Source organism: Xyrauchen texanus, chromosome 22, assembly GCF_025860055.1.
Source record: "Xyrauchen texanus isolate HMW12.3.18 chromosome 22, RBS_HiC_50CHRs, whole genome shotgun sequence".
In the NCBI taxonomy this organism is placed as follows: Eukaryota; Metazoa; Chordata; class Actinopteri; order Cypriniformes; family Catostomidae; genus Xyrauchen; species Xyrauchen texanus.
In genome coordinates this window covers 15,755,019-15,775,491 of record NC_068297.1, presented here as the reverse complement: position 1 = coordinate 15,775,491, position 20,473 = coordinate 15,755,019, and the positions used below count along the sequence as shown (strand labels likewise).

Here is a 20,473-nt window from a genome sequence, read left to right as displayed (position 1 = left end):
AATGATACGAGGTGCTGGGCGGGTTTCCTAATTGGAGACAGAGTGGAGCAAACAACAGGTTTTAACCTTGAAACATGAAAAGTGGGGTGAACCTTCATGGACCTGGGCAGATGGAAACGATAGGAGACTGGTTTGATTTTCTTGAGGATCTTAAATGGACCAACGTAACGTGGAGCTAGCTTTCGGGACTCCACCCACAGAGGAAGATCTCGGGTTGATAGCCATACACTTTGCCCTGGGCGAAGCATGGGTCCCACCCTCCGGCGTCTGTTAGCCTGCCTCTGTTGTTGCCGGGAGGCTCTCAGTAATGCTGCACGTGCTCTCTGCCAGGAACGTCAGCACCGGCGGACCAGTTGTGTGGCAGCAGGAACTTCAACCTCTGGCTCCTGTCCGGGAAACGAGGGGGGGGGGCAAACAGACATTCAAAGGGGGACATGCCAATAGAAGAATGGAAGAGGGTGTTATGAGCGAACTCAGCCCAGATTAAACGAGGACTCCAAGTGGAATGGTTGTTGGAGACCAGGCATTTTAGAGTCCTTTCAATGTCCTGGTTGACTCTTTCTGTCTGGCCATTGGACTGGGGGTGGAAGCCAGAAGACAGGCTGATGGAAGACCCGATGAGCCGACCAAATGCCTTCCAGAACTGCGACATTAACTGTGGGCCTCGGTCGGAACCATATCCTGTGGGAACCCATGGATCCTGAACACATGCCTCAATAGCAGTTCTGCTGTTTGGTTTGCTATTGGGAGCTTGGGCAAAGGTAAGAGGCAACAACTCTTTGAGAATCTATCCACCACCACCAGAATTACCGTATTACCTTGGGACTGAGGTAAGCCTGTGATGAAGTCCAAAGAAATGTGGGACCAAGGGTGTCTCGGGATGGGGAGTGGGTGCAGCAGGCCTTGAGGGTGGGTCCTGGGTTCCTTGTTCTGGGCACAGATGGGGCAAGCAGCAACGAAGGCCCAGACATCTCTCTGCAGTTTGGTCCACCAGAACTTCCTCTGGACAAGCTTGCAGGTCCTGGTAGTTCCCGGGTGTCCAGAAGGAAGGGCAGTATGAGCCCACTGCAAAACCTCAGAACGGAGACGGTTAGGGACAAAGAGGCGCCCAGGAGGGCCATTACCTGGTCCTGGTTGCTGTAATGGAGCTCTCTTGACAGCTGTCTCGGTATCCCACTGGATGGGAGCCACCACCCTGGAGGTGGGAAGAATGGGTTCTGGACAAGACTCTCCCTCAGGTGGCTCAAACTGTCTCGAGAGAGCATCAGGCTTGACATTCTTGGAACCTGGGTGATAGAAGAGAGTGAAATTGAACCGGTTAAAAAAAAAGAGTGACCAAAGGGCTTGTCGGGAGTTCAATCTCTTAGTCTCCTGGATGTAGATGAGGTTCCTGTGGTCCATCCATATGAGGAAAGGGTTCTTGGCCCCCTCCAGCCAATTCCTCCACTCCTCCAATGCCATCTTAATGGCCAGCAGCTCCCTGTTCCCAATATCGTAGATCCTCTGCGTTGGGGTAAGCCGATGTGAGAAGAATACACATGGGTGAAGATTGTTATCCCTCTTACCCTTCTGAGACAAGACGGCTCCTACTCCCACGTCTGAGGCATCCACCTCCAAAACAAAGGGTAACTCTGGGTCAGGGAGGGTAAGGATGTGGCAGATGTGAAAAGTTGCTTTAACCTGTTGAAGGCTTGGTCTGCTCTGCTGGTCCATGCAAACTGTCCGGTAGATCACTTGGTGAGAGATGAAAGAGGCTCTGCAATAGAACTGAAGTCTCTGATGAATCTTCTATAAGAGTTGGAGAAGCCAAGAAAGCGCTGTACCTGCTTGACAGAAGTTGGACGGGGCCAATCCAGAACTGCCTGAATCTTGCCAGGATCCATCTGGAGGCAGCCCTTGGACACGCAGAAGCCGAGGAATGAGATTGCTGGGATGTGAAACTCACTCTTCTCCAACTTCACAAAGAGTCTATGCTTACGTAACTGCTCAAGAACCTGTTATGAGAAAAGATGAGGATGTTGTCCAGATAGACAAACACGACTCTGCAAAGCATCTCTCTGAGGGCGTCATTGATAAAGGCATGGAAGAAGGCTGGGGCATTCACCAGGCCGAAAGGCATCACCTGGTGTTGATAGTGGCCAAATCGGGGTGTTGAAAGCTGTCTTCCACTCATCTCCCTCACAGATTCTAACCAGGTGGTAAGCATTCCGGAGGTCCAGTTTAGTAAAGATGGTGGCCCCCTGCAGGATCTCGAAAGCCGTGGACATGAGGGGTAGGGGGTACCGGTTCTTTATGGTGATCCGGTTAAGGCCTCGGTAGTCAATGCAGGGTCGAAGGCTTCCATCCTTCTTTGCAACAAAGAAAAACCCGGCTCCAGCAGGTGAGGTGGAAGGGCGGATGAATCCACTGTCCAAAGACTCCTTGAGGTACTTGTCCATTGCTAATCTCTCAGGACCTGAGAGGGAATAGAGTCCTCCATGAGGTGGACAGGTACTGGGAAGCAGCTCGATAGCGCAATCATAAGGTCTGTGAGGGGGCAGTGAGGCAGTTCTGTCCTTACTGAAGATCTCGTGGAGATCTGCATATGCAGGGGGTACTCCGGATAACTCGGGGAGGTGGGTTAAAGACTTGAGTTTCTCCGGCTCCATCTTAAGAGGAGGCAAGACTTCAGCGGACAGGGTCTCGGGAGCAGAGGTACAACTCCGCCTGGAGAAATCTGGTGAAGGTTCTGGGACACAGCAGAAGGCAGAATCAGAGACACAGCAGTTGGTTCCCCATGTTCTAACAACCCCTCGGGACCAGTCAATGTGAGGGTTGTGGGTAGTCAGCCATGGGAAGCTGAGAATTAAAGGAAGCTTAGGAGAGTGGATCAAGAGGAATTGTATCTGTTCTTGATGTTGCCCCACCCTTAGATGGAGAGGCGGGGTGCACTGTCTAACCTGCCCGGAACCCAGAGGACTGCCATCCACTGCCGTGATATTGAGAGGTCTGGGTAGGGTAACAGACTGAATAGAGAGGCTCCTGGCCAACTCGAAATCCATAAAGCTCCCAGCGGCCCCAGAGTCTACAAAGGCACCAACCTGATGATGCTGATTGCCGTGGATAAGGGTGGCGTGAAAAGTCAATCCAGCGGTCGCCGAGCAGGGGATGGTTCTTATTCTCGTCCAATCAGGAGATGGTAGTCTGGGTTCTGATGGTAAAGAAGGCATACAAAAGAGACACAAGGGTCAAATAGGTACTACAAGGATGAGACTAAACTAGAGATCTGGAAATAGGAGGAACACGGAACAAAGGTTCAAGCCTGAACACAAAGGGGAGAAACAAACAGACTTATATAGGGCAAAACACAGGTGAAGGGAATGAGGGTTGATGAGCAGATGGTTGAAGCAGATTAGGGGTGTTGGTGCCATCTGCAGGAGTGGAGAGGAGCATTGCACGGGAGGACCAGGGTGAATGCCCTCTGCTGATCTGGAGGAGAACAGCAACCCAAAGAGGAGATCCTTACAGTAGCACCTAATATATAAATTTGGATGGTCCCAAGTAGATATTTAACTGACTATAAGTGACTTTTCAACTGCCTTGCTATAGCTAGTAAACAGTGTTTAAACAAACATTCAGTAGACTATCAATAGCCTGCATAAAAGCAGCAAAATAACAACTTATCAGAATCAGAATCAGTTTTATTGCCAAGTATGCTTACACATACAAGGAATTTGTCTTGGTGACAGGAGCTTCCAGTCTACAACAATACAAACAATACCAAAAACAGCAGCAAGACATAGGTAATTAAAAACAAAAAAGAACACAAAATAAATAATTATACATATACGTACATACACTCACCTTCATACATACCCACATACACACACGTTGTGCAAATCTAATACAATCTGTATATAAAGAACAAAAAACAGTATATTATGTACAGAGCAATGTAAGTAATGGCAGAAGAGGATATGTTGGATAATTAAACTGTGTATTGCACATCATTATTGCTCAATGGGGCAATTTAATGCCTGCATATAGCTCCTTTATTAATTAATCTTTTATTATCGACTGACTTGCTATAGCTAGTAAACAGTGTTTCAACAAACATTTAGTAGACTTTCAGTAGCCTGTATATAGATCTCTATTAATGACCTACTTTATTGTTGAGAACATCAGTTCATTAATAAATGATCTATATGCAGGCAACTGAAAGTCTACTGAATGTTTGTTGAAACACTGTTTACTAGCTATAGCAAGTCAGTCGATAAGCTGTTTTTTTGCTGCCGTTATACAGGTTATACTGTTAACGCGGTCCTAATTTCCACATTTGTGGACTTCATCTTTATCAGCGTGCTGATGTGCAAAACATGAATGGATTTTTTAAAGCGGCATATCAAATGAAACTTAAGACGCTACTCTTTACAACCAAACAGGGTTACATTTTGTGCCCATAGTAGCACTTCCTGGAAATCAACGTCATGCTGTTATGTCACGTGACACGAAACGGCAGAATTTTAACCCTTAAATGACAGTGTAGATTCTTGTGAACAGTATTCAGTTGGTTTTAATTCACTTATGCGTTGCGCATAGCGAAGACAAAATACAATGTCCACATGTGGACGCGGGGTCACACAAGGTTAAATAAAAAATTTTTTTTTAATAAAACCAGTTAATTTAGATGTTACAAAACAAGGACTCAGTTAATTTAGATGTTACAAAACAAGGACTCTAAAGATATTTGAGGACTCTTAAGACATTACAGCACAATTTTCTGAAAAGCCATATACAAATAAAAATGATTTCACAACACATTTTTTCAAGTGCAATGGTCAATAAAACAGATAGTTCCACTCCAGATTGGTTAAGTCAATGTTGTTTTTTCGGGTTTGTCGGGATTCTTAAACAAACAGAGCAATATTTTGTCAGTGCTACAATATTTACACGTTTACACAAATTAACCTTCACTGTCAAAAATGGTATCTGCAATCATTACCATTAAGAGGTAAAGTTCTATCTAATCTAACCCTTAAAATTTGTTTTTGTTGGTGTAATCTAATGTATTCAGGTTGATTCAGTGATAATGATTAATATTTCTGACTTGAATAAAACCAGTTTATTTCAATGTTATCAAGTTTTTTAGGTTAATTGTAGATGTTCACGTAAAATTCTACAAAAACATTAAATATTTTTACAATTCTGTTCAGTGACACTCGTGACACTGAAATTACACACTTCAGGTTTAACTCTGAATTGGAAACTAACCATAAAGCAGAAGGTCAGATCTCCCACTCTGTCTCACATAACACATTCAACTTGGTCAATATGTATGCAAACATGGAAAACAAATGTACGTTATCTTGAAAGTCAAGTTGATATCTGATATCTGAACCAAATGTAGAGATTTGGGTCAAATGCACGTGTGCCATATTTAATCAACCTGTAGAGATTTGGTCAGACCCAAGTGTCCTGATATCCAATCCACATCCAAGGATTTCACAGTTTGTTATTTAGCAATGACTCATTAGTCACAGCAGTCAACTGAAACCACAAACATACACAGAAGGACTACACCCTCCTTGCATTTATTTCTGACAGCTGGTGAAATTTCATACAATTCACCTTCCTGCATAGCAGAAATTAAAATGCTGTTGGATAATGACCCAATAGATCATTCCTAATCTATCTGCTGCTCCAGCTCAGGTTTCTTACTCTGTTTTCTCTACATTTATTACAAAGCCATGAAATGCATAATTTGGCCTCTTGATGTCCTTTGCATTAGGATATGCCAGGGCCGGATCTGGCGCCCTACCCTCATTAGAGTCCTTTTCTGAGCGAATGGGTTAGTGTGGTAAAGAGGTGATGAGGCCTGACAGATCCATATGCCAGCCACAGACTGAGAAGACACATGGTCTCTGTCTGCTCTCTCTCTCTCTCTCTCTCTCTCTCTCTCTCTCTCTCTCTCTCTCTCTCTCTCTCTCTCTCTCTCTCTACACACACACACACACACACACACACACACACACACACACACACACACACACACACACACACACACACACAAACTCATGTTGTGTTTCCATGTTTTATGGGGACTTTCCATAGACATTCTATCCCCTAAATCTAACCCTACCCCTAAACCTAACCCTCACAGAAAACTTTCTGCATTTTTACATTTTCAAAAAACATAATTTAGTATGATTTATAAGCTGTTTTCCTCATGGGGACCGACAAAATGTCCCCACAAGGTCAAAAATTTCGGGTTTTACTATCCTTATGGGGACATTTGGTCCCCACAAAGTGATAAATACACGCTCACACACACACACACACACACACACACACACACACACACACACACACACACACACACACACACACACACAAACAAACACCATTACAACATAATCGTTTTAAAATCAATGTCTTTTCTAAGTGATTTTTGCTATTTGCTATTCCGTTTGGTGATGCTTGTGGCCCAGAAATAACATTAAAATCTATCCACTAGCTGGCAACCTCACAAATCATCTCTAGTGGACTGGTATGGACAGATGCCCCTTCATGGGGGCATGAATACAGGGCATAAATCTTGAAACTGTCTACAAAACTCCCTCAGCATGATATCTGATTTGATTCTGCCCGACTGACCATTCCAACACTAAATAATACACTTTGAAGTGAATTAGAAAATAGCTGGGAGATCTAACTCATTATGTGGCATCACTTTATCATTGTTCACTTCACTCTAAATGGTCAATTCATTGCGTGTTATGTTCCACAGTAGTAAAACACCAGTGTATGGTGACTAAAGAACAGATGGAGAATATAATATTCCAGACTGTGCTTTCAGGCATCTCATCTATAACCATTATGCTAGGGATCAAAATACTTTCCGCTGTCTAAACCAACACAGCTTTGCGCATTTTAAGTTCCAGAGTAATGATAGTGTTGAGGTGTTGTGAGTTCCTGGATAAAATATGTCCTCTTACCAACAATCATGTGGTTGCAGACATCGCAGAATTGGGGCTTCTTGAAGATGTGCTCTAGGAAGGTGTGTGCGTTGGGGTCTGTCTGGCGGGGCGCACGGGATGGAGAACAGATTGTGATGGGCAGGTTGCCCGGGATCACAGGGGGCAGTGGAGGGGGAGGAGGAGGAGGAAGGGACATCACTGGAGGGGTGGAGATGGACACATCAAATGTGGTCAGGTGACCAGTGCTGCTGCTGACATCAGAGAGCAGGTCGCTTTGAAACTTCACATCCTCGATAGGCCGCAGGAAAAAATGATCAGCACTTTTGCTGCGAAGACTTTTGGTCTTGAAGGACATGGAACGCTTTAACCTCTGCAACTGAAATAAACAAACAAAACAATGGAGTAGAAATACAAAAACAGGTTTAAGTATCTATGAGCATCTGATTCAGACATATGCTTAGCCTTCTATGCATTGTAAAAAAATATATTTTTCATTTCAATCTCGTCCAACCTGATCTCATAGAACTATGTTACTAAAACTACATTGAAGAAAAATGACTTTTGTTTAGATCATTGTACGTATTGCAGATGTTTACTGGTGAAATGAACATGCGCTACAACAACAATGTTTATTCCCTTTCACTCAAATTACAAGTAAAACAGCAGATTAACAGTTCATAAACATTTACTTTTCACCCTGTTCCTCACACTATAGTGTCTATATTATGCAAGTGAATGGTGATCAGACCTTTGTAGTTCCAAAAATCACATAAAGGAAACTCCAGAGGTTAAATTAATATCTTCTGAAGCAATATAATGTGTGGGTGAGAAACAGATCAAAATGTAAGTCCTTTATATATTCTAGAACTCCACTTTCACATCTGAAAAGTTAGAGTTGGTGAAAGGTAAAGTGGAGATTTAGAGTAAAAAAAGGACATATATTATTCAGTTTCTAACTCACACCAATTATGTTGCTTCTGGAGATATGGATTTAAACACTGGAGTCATGGATTACTTCTATGTTTCCTTTATGATATTTTTGGAGCTACAACATAGACTGTAAAAAAAAGATGGATGATGCCCCTTCACTCTTTTCCATTGGTGAGAACTGAAGCCGCCAGTGTCCCGATATGGCGCAGACATCTTGGGACTTGAGTCTGCGCAGTTGCGATTTCGGGACCAGACCTGCGCAGTAGTGAGCAGGAAGTAAAGCCCGGAAATCAAGGCCCCGCCCTCACTCTCGCTGAATCAATCGCAAAAAATTATTGAAATAATTAATTATAGAAATTTTTATTTTCAATTTAAAGCTCCAATCTCCTCAGTCCTCCGAAGATCCCGAAAAAAAGTCTGTTGGTGCTTCAGTGACTACTTCGCTCAGAGAACCTGTCAATCACAGCTGTCAATCATGATGTTACAGCACCGTTTTTATAGCATCAAATAACTAACTAAAAACAAACTTATTTTGAAAACAAACACTTGAAATTACATTAACGTGATAGAAACTACAGTAAATGACAGAAACTATCTTTGGAAAAAAGATATGTGAAGTGTAATTTAATTTTAAATTAAAGAAGTTAAAGAAGTTTAGTTGGTCTCACGTCCAGTTGAATAACATGGGGAGGCGGGGTTTATGACCTATACAAGGACCAGTCACCGGGGGGCGATCAAGACGTTTTGGCTTCACTTTTGAGGGCTTGAGCGGCACGCCTGAGCTACAAATGTCTGATCACCATTCACTTGCATTGTATGGACCTACAGAGCCAAGATATTTTTCTACAAATCTTCATTTGTGTTCTGCTGAAGAAATAAAGTCCTACACATCTGGGATAAAATAAGGGTGAGTAAATGATGAGAATTTTCATTTTTTGGGTGAACTATCCCTTTAACCTTCAAAACCTCATCTTTTTGGAAGAAAATGTGCTGTCGAGTCTCTTGGTACGTAACCTCTTTGCACACTGCACATTATCCATTATATCAGTCATACACTGACAGCCCTCTAAATTAGCTGACAACACCCACCAGGACCATCTTTGCCTGCTAATTATGTCCTCTGTGTCACACCAACCTGCACTAATTCAACCAGTTCTGTGTATGGGAACACAATTCAAATTTAGTACAATTGAAAGGTGCCCAGAACTAACAGGTTAGACAGGGTTTACTTTTTAATAACACCTCAAATATACACAAAAAAGAACAAGTCTTCGGTCAAGCATTAGTAAACGCAGCAATATATGTGTGACAAATGACCGAATGTTTGCACGTGTGTGTGATGTATGAGCAGTACCATGTCACACTGTGTTTCCACCAATGAAATTAGAGAATCAGTGGACTGAGTTTAGTGAGTTGCAGTTCGACTGCGTGTCTGTGTATGATGATGACCTATTGATCTCTAATGCCCAACAGAGCGTGATTGATCGATTAGTTCCTCCCTTTCTGTTTCTTTCCATCAGTGCTCATAGTTCACTGTCAACTTATGAAGTCACTTCCAAGCAGTTTACCCTGTGAATTACATCAAATAAGTCACAAAAGTGCCAAATGTAATGTTGGTTAAAAATAGGCAAATTTTCATTTCAGGTACTTCCTAGCATTTACAAGGCACTTGCTCAGTGGCAGAATCTCCGGTAAACAACAGGCAATCAAGAAATCCATTCAATCAAGTTACGATTTGCCTGGCAGTTCCAATAAAATTAATGGAACAGGAACAAAAAAGGCTGATGCCTGAGACTATACTGCTAAAAAAATTGTACATGGACTTTGAGAGAAGCTAGATTTAAGTTTCTTGCACACTGGAAACGAATGAACAAGTGATATAACTGTTGACTGAATAAAAAAGCAACATGTGACTGATGACTGAATAAACACAAAAATATTTCTGGAATATGTTGCCTAGGGTTTGAATTAAAAATGCATTGAAAGTAGTTTCAAAAACAATGACCAGTTCTGCTAGAAAATCACAATCTTCTATATCCATTAGGAATCAATTCTGTTGCTGTCTGCACTAAATGTGTGCCCTGCTATACCCTGAAGGACAACTCTGAGAGATGGAGCTGATTAAGGTGGGAGTCATGTTTTTTGGCACAGGATTGTTTGCTTTGTTGAGAAAGTGAAGGACACATTTTATTGGGCCTGCTTTACTTGGGACACTATCTAATCAGACACAAATGAACACAAGACACAAGGGAAACCAACAGAGATTATTATTTACTTGGAGTTTTAGTCACAAAACCCCTGGACCATTTCTGTTTGTCAAGTGTAAATGAATATGTTTACTGGGACAGAAAGAACCGGATTCTAAATCAGTAGTTGAACTCTGAATGCTTGATAAGATTTGCAAATAAAATCCCTGATTCTGATGAAATCATATTTATTGCTCATCACTGTTGAAATGAGTTCAACTGGGAGGCAAACTGGTTGGTCTTATTTCTCACTATATGCCTTTTACTTCTTGGAAATCTTTGAAATGCAATCAGCATTGGAGATCATTTTTTGTGTATCCATTTTTCATTTGCATTAGAGTCTCCAATTAGCAACTAATGAGTCATATTCTGTTTTAGCTCACTATTACATCTTTATTTGGTGGTGTATTCCCTTTCTAATGAATTACTGGGCTACATAGATCTCTTCTCCTACAGATAGTTTTTCTTCTCCTAAGTTAAAAAGGGCCTGATATGAAAACTAGCCTTTGGTAAAAAAAAAATCACAATTCTGTAATATGTCAAATATAATATGGTTCTTATCATCCACTGTGATTCTTTTTCGAATAAGATAAAAAATATATTTTTACTGGTGACATGATTAAAAAATGTCCACATGACCACAGTAAATAACACTGAATAGTAAGTGATGGCAATGCTCTAAGTAGCAGCTCACAGTTAAACACCAATCCGTCAGATAATGATATTCTGACGTGTGAAGACAACATTTAACTTTATATTGCCATGGATAATGTTCAATATGTGATGTGCTTAATCTCAGCTCTTACACTCAGCCACATGAACAGCATTTATAGAGAGGATGGGAATGATATGAACTAAATGTCAAAGATTAATTCATTTCTGAATAACTACCTAAAAAAACAATGTTGTCTTACAGAACTGAATCTTTAATAAATAAACCCTGATTCACAGATAGGGATGTCACGATGTGAATTTTTGATGGTACGATTATTTTCTGATAACAAATCATGATTTCTCCGATTTTTACGATTGTCTGCAAATTTACATATTATGTGAAATAAATCAAAAGTTTTATTGCAGCATTCGTTAGGACATGCAGTTAACATATATATATTCCTACTTCTAAATTGAAAACAAGTAGGCAAAGTACTTGTATGTAGGTGCAATTTTCTCTATCTGCCCTCTGACACCAAAACATACTGTACCTTTTCAACAAAAAAGTATCTATACCATTTCAATAAATATAAATTACAAATAAATAACCAAAAACAACTATAACTTAAACCATATGTTTAAAATAAAACGGTGTCAGGTTAGGCGAACCTTCTTTTAAAATTCAGTAATCTAATTATAAACCGGATTATCACAGCACAAGTAGGAAAAACTATTTGGAGTCGTCACATTCACAATATAAAGCTGAACCCCTCCTCATTTAAACTTAAAATAAACAACTCTTCGTATTTACAGTTTCAATTCAGTGTTTGACTTTACCAAAAGGTAAGTAGTATACTACATATAATATATCCTGTGTTTGTAAAAGTATTACCTTCATCTGGGCATGAATCTCTGGACGGTGATCCCTCAGATGTTGAAACATATAAGATGTGTTCACCGCTTTTGCTGATACTTTTCGTCTGCACGTTTTGCATACTGGATACCCGTCTTCAACAACTCCTGTGTCAATTTTTAGAAAGTCAAAATGCTCCCAAAAAGATAATTGTATTCGCTTCTCCGGCGGACACAACTCTGGGAGATCGCGATGTTCCGCCATGTTTTCATTTTGAGAGTTTCACGTGCGCTGAAAGTTCACGTTGTGCACGAGCCAGCTTTACCTAGACAATCATCTCGTGAACTCCGTTACCATAGTAACAGCCTCACAGACCAGCCAAGCAGAGGGCAGAACACGCGCGCGGCGCAAGTAGTTAGACCCACACTGAAAGACTCATTTTCAGTAAAAAAATTAAATAAAATGGACAACATGGTTGTTTTTTCCAGTTTTTAACCGTAGCTTCCAAATTCTTACGGTTTAATAACCGTGACCATTTTAATCGCGGATAATTGTGAAAATGGGTAATCGCGACATTCCTATTCACAGACAATAAATCCCCAACTGGCATTGCAGCTCTAATAGCATAGTGACCCGTTTAACATTTCCGGGCCCTGAGTTGTAGAACTCAGAGCCAGCCACAGATGACCCAGAAAAACAGATGAGCTCAAACTCAGCACCAATGATAGTGACGAACACCACCTACTACAACCTCACGCATCAGATCTTAAATGAAACACATCAAATCAGACATCAGGGTACTGTAAGTAGTAGCCTACAGCAGCTTCACAAACCCTCTTCTACTAAGTTAACTTTGCACACATTCAACGTAAGTCTTCTCATATGAACCCTTTGCATACAAATAAACATTTACGGTAACGCACCACAATAAGTTTGTAGTTAACATGAACAATTATTACTTTCTATAATATTTAACGATTTTTTAAATAAAAGCTGCATATGTTAACAATAGTCAATTCACTATGAACTGACAATGAACAATTCTATTTGTATTAATTAACCAAGATTAATAAATGCTCTAATAATAGGTAAATTGTCCATTTTACCTATATTCCATATAGATGGAATATATTGTCCATAATACCTAATGCATAAACCGATGTTATCCTATAAAACTTTATTGTACCGTTTTGGCACTTTTACTATTATTTTTGATAAATTATGCATTAGAAATAACATGAATAAACTCATGAATTATATTCATATTGCCATATTATTTTCAGGATCAGGATTACCCGTGCTTTTGGAAAGCAAAGCAACAGATGCGCGCGCTCAATCAAACCTTTTTATCAAATCTATATTCAATATAATATTCTCGAACATGTTGTAAGCACAGATGGAAAACTCACTTGAAACGTGCACAGTACGGTATACAGTAAAAGTGTGAAAAGACTGTAATTTACGCAATACACATACATCTCAGTCGGTAGCCTATGCTGTTTCTGTGCGTTTACTCTTATATGAGGTGTGTGTCAAACCTTTGACTCCTGCTGGCTGATGGATGTGGGTGACTGAGGCTCACGCTGCTCCCTTTCGTTCTCCTTGCTCGTAGTGTCTTCCTGAATCATGTTCGCTGGGGGAATCATGTTGGTAACAGTTTAAACACCACCAGATGAACTGTCGGGTACGACTGGGTACCAGCCGCACTTACATGTTGAGTTAAGTTGGAAGTTAAACTACCGAATCTGCCCAGAATTCATGGTCTAAATGTACAATGTCGCACTAGAAATAAGAGATCACGCCTCGTCTATCGACTTTCCATCAGTTTGTAGCCTACGGTGAAAACTGGAGATGCCGTCCGCTCGAGATGCACTCACTTCATTAGGGTCGGCTCAGTCCAGTTGGGTAACTGGATCTGACTGTAAGACTGAGAAGCAGCCAATCAGCACCCGCTAGGGGAGGAGTTCACAACTGATTTATTCCCATCCTTATTTTAAATAGGTCCAATTCTGTATTTATTGAGCAGACTGGCTGTTCGCAACTCCATTCTTAAAGGGATAGTTTACCCAAAAATGAAAATGTTCTCATCACTTACCCTCAGATCCCAGATGTGTATGACTTTCTTTCTTCAGCAGAAAACAAACAAAGATTTTTAGGAGAATATCTCAGCTCTCTAGGTCCATCCAATCCAATAACCAGTGGACCAAAACCTTGAAGCCCCAAAAAGCACATAAAGGCAGCATCAAAGTAATCCATAAAACTCCAGTGGTTTCATCTGTATCTTCTGAAGCGATCCAATAGATTTTGGTTGAGAACAGACCAAAATGTAACTCTTTTATCACTATAAATCTTGATCCTTAGTCTCCTTGGCAATCATGATGTCAAGATCAATAACACTTTCTAGTGCCAACCAGCACTCTGCGCATGTGTCAAGCACTAGGAAGTGTAATTGAGCTTGAAATCATGATTGTCAAGGAGACTTGGGATGTCAAGATGCACAGTAAAACATGTGTTATTGTTTGATCTGTTCTCACAGAAAATTGATTGGATCGCTTCTGAAGATTTGGATGAAACCACTGAAGTCTCATGAATTACTTTGATGCTGGCTTTATGTGCTTTTTGGAGCTTTACATTTTTGATCACCATTGACTTACATTGTATGGACCTACAGAGCTGAAATATTCTTCTAAAAATCTTTATTTGTGTTCTGCAGAAGAAAGTCATACACATCTGTGAGTTTTGGGTGAACTATTCCTTTAACTTTAGATTCATCCAGAAATTAGTGTAAATGAGGCTAAAAAATAAGGTTAAAGATTAGTGTTACTGTTCCTCTAGTCCATTATTGAATTGGATCTGTTAAACAAAAAGACTGGATAAACATTTAATATTTTAAGTTAAAAATATTGTACACTGTAAAAATAAAATAAATAAATATATAAAATACTAGAGGGTTCCTCAGATGCCACACCAGTGAAACCATCTGGAGATTCTCCAGACACCCTTTAAAGCAGCCTCAAATATTCTATTTATGTACTCAAGGAACTTCAAGATTTCAAGTGCCTTGAAGCCTTAATCTTATGTTGGCTTCACTAAAGTCCTTACAGTTCTTCAGAGTTCTTAAACTACGAGTACGTTTCTCAGAAATCTGAAAAGGTTTCCACCAGTGTGGAAACTAATTGGTGTCTCAAGCAGTACCGCCGCTCCCTATAAGCAGACTATGTAGTCGGCGTAGGGCACCAACTCCCTAGGGGGGCACCATCTTACACTTGGAGGGCACCAGAAAGTCCACCGGCTGCCCTTACTCTCACGTTATACGTTATTCAAGGACCCGAAAGCAGTTTTGGAACACAAATGATCACTTTGCGCTCATATCATGGCATCTCATTTATATGAGAGAAACAATACAGGAGCAGTGAGTAGAGAAGTGGAGGAGAGCAGAGGGAGGACAGGCTGTAACTTTCACCCCCAGCTGCAGAAGACTGAAGACCACTGGTTAAGAGAGCAGGGTCTTAATTAAAGAGGGCATATGAGTTTAACTCCTCTACCTAGTTCAAGATCTAGAACAGTGACACCAGTGTATAATCAGCCTCACCATCTCCTATTGATTTCAACCTTAAACTAGTTTTAATTTGACCACTGTTTAATCGTAAATATATTAATAGATATATTAATAGGCTATGTGTGCAATGTGCTATACATACCTGATACATTCTAATTTTCAGATTTGTAACTCTCTACCAAGTTGAAGAACTTAAAAGGGAATTCGCTTTTAGAGTTAACACAAAAATGAAAATTCAGTCATCATATACTCACCCAAATTACTTTCTCATTTGGAACACAAAAGGGGTTATCTAGAAGAATATGCATGCTGCTATCTCCATGGTCACAATTCTCATTTAAAGCATGGAAATGAATGGCAATGCAAGTGAACAGTGACCAGGAATAGAGCAGTAGAAAATACATTTTTTTTATGTTTCTTGGAAGAAAGACTGATCGCATTCTGAATTTGGTGACAGAAGGTCGAAAGTTCTTCAGCTGAAATCTGTTTGTGTGTACTGAAATACAATCTACTGCCCCAGTGGTCGAATATGGAAGTGTTGTTGAAATTTTAGGCTTGTGTGAGCTCCAGTTTCTGGGTGAAATGTCCACAGAGTGGCACCAAAAGCAAGGTTTTTTGTTGTTGTTGTAAATTATGTAATATAGCAGTGTTTCACAACTGGTGGGTCGCAGGTCTATTCGGAATGGGTCACGGACAGCAGGTAAAGAACAATGTCATGGTTCTCCCATTGAAGATATTTCGGCGGCCACACAAGTGATAGACTATTTAGGAATGCCGAGGCAGATTTAATGATAATCTCGCAATCAGCTATGCTTCTCATCTGCACTTTCGCAAGAGTGTAACGGAACCTGCTCGTGATCATTATCTGCTCTCTGATGCACACGTGCAACAACCGGGCTTCCCTCGATATTGCGGAGTATATCCCGTATCTGTATCAGTAGCACCAAAGTAACAGGTAAACACTTTTACATTTATGCAAAAAAACAACTGGGTGGAGTAGGGTCACCAAGTGTCCCGTATTAGTCAGGACGTAGCCATATTTTTGCAGACATCATAATGTCTATTGTCTGTTATCCCGTATATTAGCTGCAAAATGTTCAAGGGGGAGTATCAGATGGACGCGAATTGTCTGGTATTGAAGGCTTTGTTTCCCTATGAAGCAGAAAATGCATCAATAGACTGATCCTGGAATTCCTCCCTGGTCTAAAATAAGTGCTTCATCTGTTGGTTACCAGATGATGTATGAAATCATTGCTCAAACCTTTTCCCTGCTGCTCAGTCAATGCTAATGAAGTGATCAGAGGCCCATTTGGCATTGTAAATGAGCTGACTTATATTCACTTAGATATGATTTTTGATCCATGCACTTCCCTCTGATTGAGCAATTACCTCAAAATAGTATTTAGAATAGTAATGCTGTTTATCTAAACCTAAATATAGTTAACATTTTGTATGGATACTACAATATATGATCTCTGCTAAGTTTAGCATTTGTGAATAATGGACTGAGGTAATTGCGTTGGCTTCTTGTTTGTCAGATGACTTAACATAAATAGAGATAGAGGCACACAGGGAGAGAGAGACAGAGAAATAGAGAGATCCAGTAGCACACTGAATATTTAATGGAATCCCACGTAAGGTGTGATGGGGGCATCATAAATTAGGATATGATTAGTACAGCATCTCCACAGTCTGATCATCAGTACAGTATCTTCATGTTCCAATCCATTTCTTATCTGACAATGACTATGATCTGATCACTCTTTTGAATATCATCCTCGCTGTGTCTCAATCCCAAATTAATTTAATGTGACACACAAAATTATGGTCACTTTGATTACACCCTCCATCCACTGTTGAAATAAAACCAAAGGGAAATCTTAAAATCTCTCAATGTGAGAATATGAGGAAACTGCTTTCAGGATTTTCCATCTGTTCCGTTCAAAGCTCCTCATTAATCATAAATTCACAATACATTAAAGCTGCTCAAGATTTGTTCAAGCATGGTGCACACACACACACACACACCCACACATTTCTGCTAGTAATGACATTTTACTCTAATAGTTTTCACCGGGGCTGAAAGATGAAACAGGTTGCAATGCTTCTGTGCTGAACACTTTAGGATAAAACTAGATTAAACCGGAGAGCAGAGAACAAGATCATAGAATTTAAAAGTCATAAGGTCACAGTCACACACACACATATCCAGACACCAACACAGCACAAAGACAAAAATTATGTTTGTTCAGCTCTTCCTGAAATCTATCAAAACAAGGTAACACCAAAACAGTATCAATCAGATAACATGTGAAAACAGATCTAAAAACTGTCAGCTCTCCAAGAGTGAAAAAAAGTCTGAAAGTAAAAACAGAAAAATGCTAAATTATAAAAACAGCAACTGCTCACTGTGCTCAGTCTCAAACAGCTCTACTAAAAGCATCCGATACACAATAGCCTGAATGCAATGTAATTTCACCAAACAACAAAAACCTAAACACACAATGAAACAACCTCAACAACACACAGTTAAAGAAGCCGAGCACACAAAACAATATCCCCAACACACCATATCCCCTATAGCAGTTAAAGATGTATGTAAGGTGTAGATATGAGATCAAATGAGAGAAAGACAGTTTTAGCCGCAGTGCTCTGTAGCACCGTCCAGAATGCAACAGTTCAAAAAGGTAGTGGGCTGGGTGAGTGGGGTCCAGAGTAATTTTACCAACCCTTTTCCTCACTCTGGAAGTGTACAGTGTAGGGGAAAAAAAGTGTTGTCACTTTAATGGGACCTGAGTTCCTTTGCATTCATTTAATAATTGTCTAAAATACCTGACCAAAAATTGCAGTTTTTAAGACAGTTTATCGAAATAAGTACTTTGCTTGTGTTGAGAGCATATTGTTTGGCAAAGAGCATGTAGTTAAATAGCTCAGCTGAACTCAGCATGAACCCAAAACAACACACCTACATAGTGTAAAGAAACCTCTCCCACCACTGCAGACAGAACAGCAGGAAAACTGTGGAATCTGCTAAATGGATTTCCTGAGAAGTTCTCCAGAGCATTAGTACTAATTAAACCGCCCCCTAATGAGGGATATAAGCCTGCATCCCAGCAGGAAAGAGAGCAAAAGAAGAAGAGTTTTCAACTCATTTTCCTGTTCCAGACTTTTTGGGGCTGGTTAATATCATTTGTAGATGGCAGTCTAGGGGTTGTTCTAATCTAGGCCACAAAGTTGGTAAAACATCATTGCTAATCAGAGAAAAACATGAATGTACAAGATGATTGTCTCAAATCACAGTTTAGATCTATGAACTACATTCGAATCACAATTCAAGTATGCTGGACATGTGCAGTTGTTGCAAATTTTAGTCTTTAAGCTCAAATAAGTCATAGTTGGTTTTTTAATACTTAATCTCTTTTACTCACTAATATTACTGCAAACCCATATGATTTTCAATTTCTGTGGAATGTAAATGGTGAATTTTTAAAAGACTTCATAGGGTTTATTTGGCAGAAAATGCAAGTGATTCCAGTCTGTCAAGTTTGAAAAAACACCCTTAAACCACAATAGAAATGAGCTGATTTGAATCTATATTCCAAGTCTTCTGAAGACATATTTTTCACTTTGTGTGAAATTTAAAGCCCAAAGTAAACTTTGGTCAGACATGAATGCTAGGTGTTTGTGTACATGGAGCATGAGGCAAATTTTGTCATCAGCAGAGTGCTCAAGCACTACACACATGCGGCTTGATTTTTTTCTAACCGCATGTACTCTGAATGCGCAGTATGCGCCTGGAATTATTTGCACTTATTAGTGGGTCCACAGGGTAGCAACACTCATTTGAGCCGTTGCAGTCACGAAGAAGCACTAGAAGAAGATGTAATTGCCGGTAAACAACAGGAGATGAAGGTGGAAACAACTGCAATATTGGATGTGCATGTCAAGAATGCATGTGTGAGGAGGTTAGGAGATACCTGGATTTGAATAACTCGAGTCTGAAGGAATCTAAAGACATCTTTATTGGTCTAAACTCCAAATGAGAAATAGTCAAGTATCTCATAGCAGTCGTAGCACACATGCCCCAACAACCTGTGTATGAGCCTAAAGTAAAATAAAGTATATTTTGAAAGGCTGAGCGTTCGACTGTACACAGATGCTAAGCGTTTCCACCAAAACCAAAGTATATTTGGGCTTAAGCCGTTATTCTGTCTCAAATAATACCAAATCAAATCATTAATAAACTCTGTCAAATCAAATATGGTGGCTATACACTAGTTGCAGATAAATTGCAAAAATGAATTCATGATCTGGTGAATCCAGAATCTCAGATTCAGTTCTTCAGGTTGCAACACAGTTTGCTTGTTTATTCGTCTCTGCACAAACACACCCTAAGACAATTTTTAATTCGTATCAAAAGCACGTTTGATGAAACACTTCATTTCCTGCTTGGTGCTTTGACTCAGGGAGAGAAGAATTACATGTTCTCCTAATTGGGAATGTGAGCAGTGCTCTGATGCAAAATGAACCCCTAAGACTGCACCGCTTGTATAGGCAATCTATAATGAGATTGCAGCTAAAAACAGAACACTGTGTGTCCACCAGAGGAACATCCTTTCTGTCAAACATACTCATGTTCTTGTCAGAGGCTTATTGAAAACTTGCATCCATGTACACATGCAACAGTGTAAAACCACTTGTCCAGTTTGGGTTGCACAAGCTGTTGGTTTTTACCCACACTTCACGCTGAACTTTAGGAGAAAACTGCACTCAGATATTTAAAGGAATAGCTCACCCAAAAATGACAATTCTGGCATTTTTTATCAGCCTTATGTCAACCAAAGAAGTTTGATTTTATTAACATGTCACCATATTTGATTTTGGCTATTTATATGACCATGCTTTTTGAAGGAATTGTTTACCTAAATTCACCCCGTATCAACTGCCATGGTACTGTAATACAGAACATCTGCAATTGGAACATCCTTTAAAATATCTCCTTCATATGGAAAGTCATTTGGGTTTTGAACGACATGAGAGTGAGTAAATAATGACAGAATTTGAATTACTTCTGTGATCCTTTAAGATCCTTAGAGAGCAATTTTGTGTTTTATTTGGATGATTTATTTATTATAACATTTGTTTATAAGGTATGGTTTATACATCTAAATTGAACAGGCCCCTAAAGAAACTGAAAGAAGTTTTTTCATTTTGTTAATGCAGATAAGAAAGGGCCCCCAGTTGACTCATCAACAGAACAGTGCGGCTGTAAAAA

At 40.1% G+C, this 20,473-nt stretch overlaps 1 protein-coding gene across 1 annotated transcript in view; it reads right to left on the bottom strand.

Annotated features, from left to right (window-relative positions):
- Positions 1–13,489, bottom strand: part of LOC127662112 (SH3 and cysteine-rich domain-containing protein-like) — a 50,452-nt gene extending 36,963 nt beyond the window's left edge. The window contains exons 1-2 of the mRNA XM_052153093.1: positions 13,178–13,489; positions 6,975–7,332 (exon numbers count right to left, since the gene is read on the bottom strand). Coding sequence (XP_052009053.1) covers positions 6,975–7,332; positions 13,178–13,285 — 466 coding nt within the window. The 5' untranslated portion in view covers positions 13,286–13,489. The remainder of the gene's footprint in view (positions 1–6,974; positions 7,333–13,177) is intronic.
- Positions 13,490–20,473: the final 6,984 nt, after the last annotated feature.